The sequence below is a fragment of the Arachis stenosperma genome, chromosome 9, assembly GCF_014773155.1.
Source record: "Arachis stenosperma cultivar V10309 chromosome 9, arast.V10309.gnm1.PFL2, whole genome shotgun sequence".
Classification (NCBI taxonomy): domain Eukaryota; kingdom Viridiplantae; phylum Streptophyta; class Magnoliopsida; order Fabales; family Fabaceae; genus Arachis; species Arachis stenosperma.
In genome coordinates, this window is record NC_080385.1 from 87,594,861 (window position 1) to 87,606,519 (window position 11,659).

The 11,659-nt window shown below is 41.0% G+C and overlaps 1 protein-coding gene and 1 pseudogene across 1 annotated transcript; one reads left to right on the forward strand and one right to left on the reverse strand.

Annotated features, from left to right (window-relative positions):
- Nucleotides 1–5,715: 5,715 nt before the first annotated feature.
- LOC130949692 (uncharacterized) lies at nucleotides 5,716–11,456 on the forward strand. The gene is made up of 3 exons (XM_057878343.1): nucleotides 5,716–5,941; nucleotides 6,413–7,795; nucleotides 11,410–11,456. Exons 1-3 carry the CDS (start codon nucleotides 5,716–5,718, stop codon nucleotides 11,454–11,456), a joined length of 1,656 nt encoding a protein of 551 aa, XP_057734326.1.
- On the reverse strand, nucleotides 6,170–6,270 carry LOC130953655 (small nucleolar RNA R71; annotated as a pseudogene).
- Nucleotides 11,457–11,659: the final 203 nt, after the last annotated feature.

Sequence of the window (11,659 nt, forward strand, 5' to 3'; positions counted from 1 at the left end):
ACTGTTCTTATGTATTTTCAACGGTGGAGTTTCTACACACCATAGATTAAGGGTGTGGAGCTCTGCTGTACCTCGAGTATTAATGCAATTACTATTGTTCTTCCATTCAAATTCCACTTGTTCTTTATCCAAGATATCACTTGTTCTTCAACATGATGAAGGTGATGATTGACGCCCATCACCATTCTCACCCATGAACAAGGTGACTGACAACCATTCTTGTTCTACAAGCATCTGAGGCTTGGTGAATATCTCTTGGATTCTTCGGAATCTTCGTGGTATAGGCAGGACCTGATGGCAGCATTCAAGAGAATCCGGAAGGTCTAAACCTTGTCTGTGGTATTCTGAGTAGGATTCAATGATTGAATGACTGTGACGTGCTTCAAAACTGTAATCTACTGGGCGTTAGTGACAGACGCAAAAGAGTGATTCTATTCCGGTAGAGGAGGGAACCAAACCGGTGATTGGCGGCACTGTGACAGAGTGCTTTGCATTAGCTTTCACTGCGCGGATGGGAGGTAGCTGCTGACAACAGTGAGACCCTACACGAGCTTGCCATGGAAAGGAGTAAGAAGGATTGGATGAAGGCAGTAGGAAAGCAGAGAGACGGAAGGGAAGGCATCTTCATACACTTGTCTGAAGCTCTTACACCAATGATATACATAAGTATCTCTATCTTTATCTTTATGTTTTATGCGTTCATCACCATTATACATTTGAGTCTGCCTGACTGAGATTTACAAGATGACCATAGCTTGCTTCATACCACCAATCTCCGTGGGATCGACCCTTACTCGCGTAAGGTATTACTTGGACGACCCAGTGCACTTGCTGGTTAGTTGTGCGAAGTTGTAGTGATCACAATTTCGTGCACCAGCTATGCAGCATCCAGACACATCAAATGACTGCATGAGCACTGATATTATTGACTCTTTGGTGGAAGAGATCAATATGACTGAAAGTCTAGAATCAGAGCTAGAGTACATCTTCAAAGATGTTCAGCCTGATCAGGAGGAACCAGAGGAAATAAAAGAATTTTTGAAAATTCCTCAGGAAGAGGATAAGCCTCCCAAACCTGATCTCAAACCACTACTACCATCCCTGAAGTATGCATTTCTGGGAGAGGGTGACACTTTTCCAGTGATCATAAGCTCTACTTTAAGGACACATAAGACAGCTCTTGGATGGTCCATAAGTGATCTTAAGGGTATTAGTCCAGCAAGATGCATGCACAAGATCCTATTGGAGGATAATGCCAAACCAGTGGTTCAACCACAAAGGCGGCTAAATCCAGCCATGAAGGAGGTGGTGCAGAAAGAGGTCACTAAATTACTAGAGGCTGGGATTATTTATCCTATTTCGGATAGCCCCTGGGTGAGCCCTGTCCAAGTTGTCCCCAAAAAGGGAGGGATGACAGTGGTTCACAATGAAAAGAATGAACTAGTTCCTACAAGAACAGTTACAGGGTGGCGTATGTGTATTGACTACAGAAGACTCAATACAGCCACCAGAAAGGATCATTTTTCTTTACCATTCATAGATCAAATGCTAGAAAGACTAGCTGGTCATGATTATTATTGCTTTTTGGATGGCTATTCAGGTTACAACCAAATTACAGTAGATCCTCAGGACCAAGAGAAAACAGCATTCACTTGCCCTTCTGGCGTGTTTGCCTACAGAAGAATGCCTTTTGATCTGTGTAATGCACCTGCAACTTTTCAGAGATGCATGCTATCCATCTTCTCTGATATGGTGGAGAAGTTCCTGGAAGTCTTCATGGATGACTTCTCAGTATATGGAGAATCATTCAGCTCCTGTCTTAACCACCTAGCACTTGTCCTGAAAAGGTGCCAAGAGACTAACCTGGTCTTAAACTGGGAGAAATGTCACTTTATGGTGACTGAAGGAATTATCCTTGGGCACAAAATTTCAAGCAAGGGAATAGAGGTGGATAAAGCAAAGGTAGAGGTAATTGAAAAATTACCACCACCTGCCAATGTTAAGGCAATCAGAAGCTTTCTGGGGCATGCAGGATTCTACAGAAGGTTTATAAAGGATTTTTCAAAAATTGCAAAACCTCTAAGCAACCTGCTAGCTGCTGACACACCATTTGTGTTTGACACACAGTGTCTGTAGGCGTTTGAGACCCTGAAAGCCAAGCTGGTCACAGCACCAGTCATCTCTGCACCAGACTGGACATTACCATTCGAACTAATGTGTGATGCCAATGACCATGCCATTGGTGCAGTATTGGAACAGAGGCATAACAAGCTTCTGCACGTCATTTATTATGCCAGCCGTGTTCTAAATGACGCACAGAAGAATTACACAACCACATAAAAAGAGTTACTTGCAATGGTCTATGCCATTGACAAGTTTAGATCCTATTTAGTAGGATCAAAAGTGATTGTGTACACTGACCATGCTGCTCTTAAGTACTTACTTACAAAGCAGGATTCAAAACCCAGGCTCATAAGATGGGTGTTGCTTCTGCAAGAGTTTGATATAGAAATAAGAGACAGAAAAGGAACAGAAAACCAAGTGGCTGATCATCTGTCCCGAATAGAACCAGTAGCTGGGGCGTCCCTCCCTTCTACTGAGATCTCTGAGACCTTTCCGGATGAGCAACTCTTTGCCATTCAGGAAGCTCCATGGTTTGCAGACATTGCAAATTATAAAGCTGTGAGGTTCATACCCCAGGAGTACATCAGGGTGCAAAGAAAGAAATTAATTTCAGATGCCAAGTACTACCTATGGGATGAGGCATATCTCTTTAAGAGATGTGCAGACGGAATGATCCGCAGATGTGTACCCAGAGAGGAAGCACAAAGGATCCTGTGGCATTGCCATGGATCACAGTATGGGGGATATTTCGGAAGTGAGCGAACAGCCACTAAGGTCCTCCAATGTGACTTCTACTGGCCTACTTTCTATAGAGATGCCCGAGAGTTTGTGCGTAACTGTGACAGTTGCCAAAGAGCTGGTAACTTGCCTCATGGATACGCCATGCCTCAACAAGGGATCTTAGAGATTGAATTGTTTGATGTATGGGGTATTGACTTCATGGGTCCATTCCCACCATCATACTCAAACACTTACATTCTGGTGGTAGTGGATGATGCCAAGGCATTTTGGCCAGTTTCACTAACCTTTTCTTTACTGTTTTTAGGGTAGTTTCATGCATTTACTTAGGAAATAAGATGGTTTTGGGCAAATATTCACTTATGACTTGATTCAAGCATACATGGTGCATATTACATAATTTCATGAGAATTTTGCATGAGTTTAGTGATAAATATTAGGTTGCATTACTCATGACTTGGACTAGAGCTTTGATGCACTCTATTGCTTGATTTCAGGACCAAAAGAAGCAAGGAAAGGGGAGCTAGCTTGCAAGGATAAAGAGAAAAGTAAATTGCCAATTAAACACTCTCAAAAGCCATCAACGACCACATTAGTTAACGTGAACTCTAACGTGGAGAAGAGAAGTTGAGCCAACGTTAGTGACACCCAACATTGTCACTAACGTTGGCAATTGCTCATAAATAGGCCACGTTAGAAGCCACGTTAACTTAATTAACGTGGCCTCTAACGATAAGGAGGGGGAGAGAAGCCAACGTTAGTGACATCCAACATTGTCACTAACGTTGGCCTATGATATAAAGCACCACGTTAACTCCCACGTTAACTTGATTAACGTGGAAGCTAACGATGAGAAGTGAAGAGTTGTCGACAACGTTAGTGACATTCAACATTGTCACTAACGTTGAAGCAACCACACAACCCCCAAGAGCCACGTTAACTTCCACGTTAACTTAGTTAACGTGAAAGCTAACGATGAGAATTGAAGAATGAGCCAATGTTAGTGACACTCAACATTGTCACTAACGTTGGGATAGCTGAGAATGGCAACGTTAGAAGCCAGTTAACATAGTTAACGTGGACTATAACGTGAGACCTAGGGGCACATTGGAACGTTAGTGACAATGTTGAGTGTCACTAACGTTCTCGAAGGATAGCAAAGTCACGTTAGGAAGCCACGTTAACCTAGTTAACGTGGGATTCAACGTGAAGCAAAGGGGTGTATTGGAACGTTAGTGACAACGTTAAGTGTCACTAACGTTCTCGAACATATATTTTCACTCGGGTTAGCACCCCTAACGTCCTGAACTAAAGTCTATGCCCACTGCGCACTTTCTCTCTGCAAGTAAAGCTAAGCCCAAATGAAGAAAAGAAACTGCTTTAAACTCAAGATCCAAAGGCCCAAGACTTGAAGAATCACACTAGAAGCTGAGAAGAGTAGTATATATAGGGTAGCTTTGAATTGTAAAAGGGGGCTAGAAAAGAGGAATAGAACGACTCTCTGTATTTTTACTTTCTCTGTAACTTCTAGTTTCATGATGTATTCTCCATCTTTGTTTTCAATTTCTAGAGCTATGAACAACTAAACCCCTTTCATTGGGTTAGGGAGCTCTGTTGTAATTTGATGGATCAATACTAGTTCATTATTCTTCTTCTATCTTTCTCTTGATTTTACTTGAAAGCTTTCGATCTTCATCCCATTGGGTAGTTATCTTGGAAAAGAAGCTATTCAAACTTGGATCTCTTCTGAGCCTTGAAAGAGGAATGAAGAGATCAAGCTAGAAATGCTTTCTCATGCTGGACCAAATTGGGTTTGGATGGATATGTGACTATAATCCTCTCAATACTTGATTTGGGAAATGCATGTGGTATAATCAATGACCACACTTCATCTCTTCTCATGAGCAATTGACCAAGGAATTGGCTATTAATCAAGATTTGAGAGATTGAATTGCAAGAAATTGTAATTCAATCAAGTAAGATTGCCAAGGAGATCAATGAGTGCATTGATTGAGGAAGAGATGAAAATGAACTTGATCCGGAGAATTGCAACATCTCCTAATGCCCAATGAACTCCCCATCTCTGATCTTACTCACTCTCTTTAATTTCTGCATTTACTTTTATAGCAATTCCATCATTCCCATTTACAATTCTGCAATTTACTTCCGTCATTTACTTTCAGCCATTTTAAATTCTAGCATTTACTTTTCTGTTATTTACATTCCAGCATTTTATTTTTTGAAAATCTCAACCCATATTCTGAATTCGTTCAACTAGAACATTCTTCTAATTAAAGTTGCTTGATCAATCAATCCTTGTGGGATTCGACCTCACTCTATTGTGAGTTTTTACTTGACGACACATTCGGTACACTTTCCGAAGGGAATTTGTTGAGAGATAATTTCCAACATGCATCAAGTTTATGGCGCCGTTGCCGGGGATTGATTGTGCATCAACAATTATTAAATTAGAAGATCACTAGATTGAGCAATTTTGTTTTGTTTATTTAGTTTTCTGTTTGGTTAATTCACCTTGTGTCTCAGCTAACTTCACCCCTTCCCTCTCTACTCTCTTTTTCTTTGTTATTTGCCATTTATTTTGCTAACCCACTAACTGTTTGATATATTGCATCACTCATAACTAACAGTAATTCTGTCAGCAATACTTTTTGGGCACGTTGTTCCTTTCTTGTACTTGTTGGTTGTATGACAGGGAGAAGAAGCGGGGCTTCAACTTCCTTTGATTCTGAACCTGAGAGGTCCTTCCTTAGATTAAGGAGGGAAGCAAGAGGGAAACGTGCGATTGGTACTGAAGAGGAGGAGGAACACTTTGAGGAACATTTTGAACCAAACATGGAAGGCAACATGGAGAACCAACATGAAGAAGAGGCTCATAACCGTGGGGGAGGAGGTAGAGCGAATCATGCTGGGGAAGATAGAAGAGTGTTAAGCTCTTACATCAACCCAAACCCAGGCAATTACGGAAGTAGCATCCAAAAACCCACAATCCAGGCCAACAACTTTGAACTGAAACCACAACTCATCACCCTTGTCCAGAACAACTATTCATTCGGAGGAGGTGTCCAAGAAGACCCCAATCAACATCTAACCACCTTCCTGAGAATATGTGACACAGTGAAGTCCAATGGTGTTCACCCTGACGCTTATAGACTACTTCTATTCCCATTCTCACTCAAGGATAAGGCAGCCAAGTGGCTGGAGGCTTTCCCCAAGGAGAGTTTGACAGCCTGGGAGGATGTGGTGAACAAATTCTTGGCTAGATTTTACCCTCCTCAACGAATCAACCGGCTGAGAGCTGAGGTTCAAACTTTCAGACAACAAGATGGTGAGACTCTATATGAAGCATGGGAGAGGATCAAAGACTTAACAAGGAGATGCCCATCAGACATGTTCAATGAATGGGTGCAGCTGCACATCTTCTATGAAGGCTTGTCATATGAATCAAAGAAGGTTGTAGATCATTCCTCTGGAGGCTCATTGAACAAGAAGAAGACCATTGAAGAGGCCATAGATGTCATTGAGACTGCAGCTGAGAATGACTACTTCTATGCATCCGAAAGAGGGAACACTAGAGGAGTGATAGAGCTCAACAATGTAGATACTCTGCTGGCTCAGAATAAGCTCATTACCAAGCTGTTAGCTGACCTCACCAAGAAGATGGAGAGGAATCAAGTGGCAGCCATCACCACTTCATCAACAGCCCAAGAAGGAGTTGCTGAAGAGGGAGAGGGAGATCTTGAGCAAGCCAACTACATTGGGAATTCACCTAGACAAAGCCATGATCCATACTCCAAAACATACAACCCTGGATGGAGAAATCACCCAAACTTTGGGTGGGAAAATCAGCAAGATCAAAGTCAAGAACAGAGGCGTTACAACCCCAACAACAATGCAGCTCACCAACAATTATCCCAAAGGGCATATCAACATCAAAACAGCACCTCTGCCCTCAATCAATCATCAATTGATGAAAGATTCTCTAAGCTTGAAACCTTGATTGAAAGAATATGCCAAGATGTCCAAGACAACAAGGTGTTCAAAGAAGAGGTGCAGTCAAACATGCAGAATCAAACTGCTGCCATCAAGAAGCTGGAGACACAAATTGGTTACATATTCAAGCAGCTTTCTAACCGCAACATTGGCAATAACAACAGTTTGAGCAAGGAAGAGGAATGTCAAGCCATAACACTAAGAAGTGGGAAGAAACTTAAGGAGATTTCCGAAAAACTACAAGAAGAAAGCTCAAATGAAGAGGAAGAAAAGCAAAGCGGAGTACAAGCTCCAGTTTCAAGTCTACAAAAGGAAAAGGGGATGTCAAAACTCAACTTCTCAAGAGCTCCATATCCTCAGCAGTTGAAGAAAAAGGAAGATGACAACCAATTCCTAAGATTCTTGGAAATCTTCAAGAAACTACAAATCAACATCCCCTTTGCTGAAGCAATAGAACAAATGCCACTTTATGCCAAGTTCTTGAAGGAACTGATGACCAAGAAGAGAAGTTGGAAGAATAATGAGACTGTGATATTAACCGAAGAATGTAGTGCTATCATTCAGCACAAACTACCTCAGAAAATGAAGGATCCTGGCAGCTTTCAGATCCCTTGTATAATAGGGGAAATCACAGTAGAGAAGGCCCTTTGTGACTTAAGGGCCAGCATCAATCTGATGTCAGTAGCAATGATGAGGAAGATAAAGATCGAGGAAGCAAAACCAACCAAAATGGCATTACAACTGGCAGACCGATCGTTCAAGTTTCCTCATGGCATAGTAGAGGATTTGTTGGTAAAAGTAGGAGAGTTCATATTCCCGGCAGATTTTGTAGTATTGGACATGCAGGAGGAGGCCAAAACCTCCATTATTTTGGGAAGGCCATTTTTAGCCACTACTGGGGCTATTATTGATGTCCAAAAAGGTGATCTTTGATGTGCGGAAAACGATCCGACACAAAACTCACCGGCAAGTGTACCGGGTTGCATCAAGTAATAATAACTCACATGAGTGAGGTCGATCCCATAGGAATTGAAGGATTGAGCAATTTTAGTTTAGTGGTTGATTTAGTCAAGCGAATTAAGTTATGGTTGAGTGATTTGTATTTAACAGAAGCTAAATTGCTTGGAATGTAAAGGGAGAGGGTAGAATTGCAGTAAATTAAAGAGCAGGAAAGTAAACTTGCAGAATCTTAAAGAACAAGAAAGTAAATGACCGAAACTTAAAGTGCAAGAAAGGTAAATTGCAGTAACTTAAAATGCAAGGAATATAAATTGCTTGAATGTAAAAGGGATTTGAGGAATGTGATTTCAGAATCTGAGCAAAGAGAAATTGAATTGCAACTATTAATAGAGCAGAAATTGAATTAGAAGCAATTAGAACTCAAACAGTAAGGAAATTAAATGCAGCAAAGGTTCACAGAAGAACCAAAAGTAAATTGGGACCTCAGGACTCCAGAGACTAGGTAGCTAAGCCTAGATCTCAATTGCCTTCCCAGATCCAAGTTCACAAAGCAATTAACAAGAAATTGAAGAAGAAACAGTAAAGGAAATTGAAATTAAACTCAATTGTGCAGAAAGGAATTAAAGAGATTTTGAATGGAGATTGAGACAGAATTTCCTCAATTCTTCACACTCAAAACTCAAAACAAGAGAAGTAAAAGTGCCCAAGCAAGAACGAGGAAGAAGAGAGATCAATTCTCCTCCCCAATTCTCTGAAATTTCAGTGAAGTCCCCAAGAAAAGTTTCAAAGCTTCCGAAAAATTCAAAGTTCAAAAGTAGTGAAAAAGGTTAAGCAAAAAGGTGAAAGTAAAAGTCCTAATTACATCAAACTAACTCCTATTTATACACTTTCTATTCTTGGATCTTGGGATTTTGATGGGCTTTTGATTTGGTGGAGAAATGAATTTTATTGGATTTTTAATCCAATTTTAGCCCATGAAGGATTGCTTCCAAGAGGCTGCCCTGCCCTTGCGGAGGGCAGGGCAGAAAATTGATGCGGCTGGCCCATGGTGCGTGCGCGTGGTGCGAGCTTGGTGCGCAGGATGCTGCCCTGCCCTCGCGGAGGGCAGGGCAGAAATTTCTGGTGCGCCATTCTTGATGCCCGTGCGCCAAATTGATGCTGCCGAAGCCTCCTTGGTGCGCCAGAATGGTGCCTTGGTGCGCCACAACAAAATGCTGCCCTGCCCTCGTGGAGGGCAGGGCAGTGTTTCCAAATTGAAGTCCCGTGTTCGATCCTTGAGTGACGCACACGCTACTTCTTTTCTTTGATATTCTTGGCACCAAAGTGAGACTTAGTTTCTTGTTTCCTCATGGTTCCGTGTTCGACTCTTGTGGTAAGCAATGGTGGGTTTTTTCTTTGAATTTTTCCTTTTGGAGAGCCCGATACTGCCCTTGTGGAGGGCAGGGCATGGTTTTTCCTTCCTTTGATCCAAGGCACCATTTTGTGCTCTGCCCTTGTTGTGGGCAGGGCAGAGTTGCCTCTTCTTGGCTTGCTCCCTTATGTTGCCCTCCTAGAGGGCAGTGTGCCCTTGTGGAGGGCAATGCTTGCTTCCTCCATTATGCGCCACACTTCTCCTTCCTTTGACCACGTTTTCTTCTCCTTGGGCCACGCTTTCTTAGGCCACGCTTTTCTCTTTTCTTCTTTTCTTCACCTACAATAAACCAAAACAACCACTTCAAGTATCACTAAATTCACAAGGCTTATAAATCAATTAAAAATCAATTAAATTTAGCTTAAACCTCATGAGTTAACATTAATTTCATGGTGGTTGTTTGATTTAAAGAAGTTATGCATTTCCCTTCCAAATCACTTACTTAGGATGCAAGAAAGTGCATAAAGACTAATAAAACAAGTAAAATTAGCTTGAAAAATGGGTATATGATGACTTGTCATCACAACACCAAACTTAAATCTTGCTTGTCCCCAAGCAAGCATCAAAACTAAGAGAAATTGAAACGAACAAGAAAAGAACACATATCCTTATTAGGCATATAGCAGAACTTGATTTTTGGGGTCTTCATGCAAACAATAATAACTCAAGTTATTGTTTGCTGTTACATAGTATACATTTTTCATCAAAGGTTTGCTAAACTTGCTGTTATAAGACTTACTTATTTAATTACTCCCTTGCTAACTTTTCTTTCTTATAATGCTTAACAAGCTTATTCTTTTGGAGGTTTGGTGTCTAATGTTGTAGTAATAGCCTTTAGCTTTATTTTTTTCTTTCTTTTACTCAACATCTTTCCACCACAGACACATGGCTCACTAATTCTTCCTAGGATCATTGATGCCCAGCATCTCTTTGGATAACTAAATGTTCTGTATCTAAGTTGCTCTTTATTGTGGACTTTTAATTGGCCATCCCAAATCAGTTGATCTAAGTGACCGGGTTTTAAAATACCCCTCAGAATTTACTCATCCAAGCATATCTTAGTACAAGAACACCACAGGCATATGTCCTAGGGTCCAAGCTATTGGTGTCCAACCTTTATTCTTTTGTTTTTCTTGCCACTTTGGCTTTTTCTTCTTCCCTTTTTTTTCTGTTTTTGTTCTCAAGGGCTTTTTCTTTATTGATGAGGATCTTTATAACAGCAAGCTAACTCACACTTGAATGAGAATGATATTATGCAACAATTATTTCATGAGTTATGCATTTAATCAAACATATATACCACCATTAACTTCCATTCTACTTATGCAACATTGGATATTTCACTTTTCAATTCAAACCAAATCTCTTTTATTCAAGCATATGGGAAATAAAACAAGATTAAAGCTCAGTGATGAATGACAAGCATTATGCAGATCATTTCTCTAGCTACTTATTGAACAAAGGAAAGTACAAGAAAATGAAATAAAAAGGAAATAAACAGTGGAAGCATATCATGTTTCAGACATGCTTCTCCTTATTGAAAGAGTGAAAGAAGGAGAATGAAAGAACTTTGCCACCTTCTATTGGTCGTGGCTGCTGCTTGATTCTCCCTTTTTCTTCTTTCTCTTCCCTAGCTTGGAATAATCTCGGATCTCTTCACCAGGACATCTTCTACCCCAGACAGAATCTAAGAGTCCTGAGAGCCCAACGTCTTCCAATCTTTTAAAGGTTGCCTCCGTATAGTGACGAGACCTTGCTTGTTGCTTGGCTTCAAATTCAGGGCATTGCTCAAATGGCTTGATCTGAGGATTGAGTGTTGGCAAATTATGGGTCAAGTACTCCAACCTTGCTTGCATGTTTTCATCATTCTCTATTCTTTGCGCATATCTAACTTCTCCCATGGTGTGATGAATATTCTTCCATTGATACAGGTTGTGACTATATTCCCCTGCTTTAGCTTGACTAAAGTACAGCTTATCATATGATTCTTTGAATTCTTTGTATTGCTCTTTTTGCCCTTCAAGAATCTATGCTTGAAATTCTTGCTGCTGAGTCATCATTTGTTGTTGCCATCTCTCTTGCTTCTCCTCCATTTGACGCTGCCAAGCTTCTCTCTCCTCTTTATCTTTCAGATATTGCTCCATAAACTCTGGATGGGGCTCTAGATATTGCTCTTGGCGCCCCAGATTCTGCTCTTGTTGAGTCTGCATGAGTTGTTGGGATAGCTCTTCTATTGCTCTGTGTAGCTGGCTCATGTCTATGGCATCATGAGCTTGATTTCGTCCTTCCTCTCTTTGAGATCTCCTTTGTCTGGGAGCTACTACCCCCTCTGGATCTTCTTCTTCATTTATTCCTTCCATACTCTTCTTAGTGATCCCTTTTCCCTTTTTTACATTTTCTGTGTCCTCATCTTCA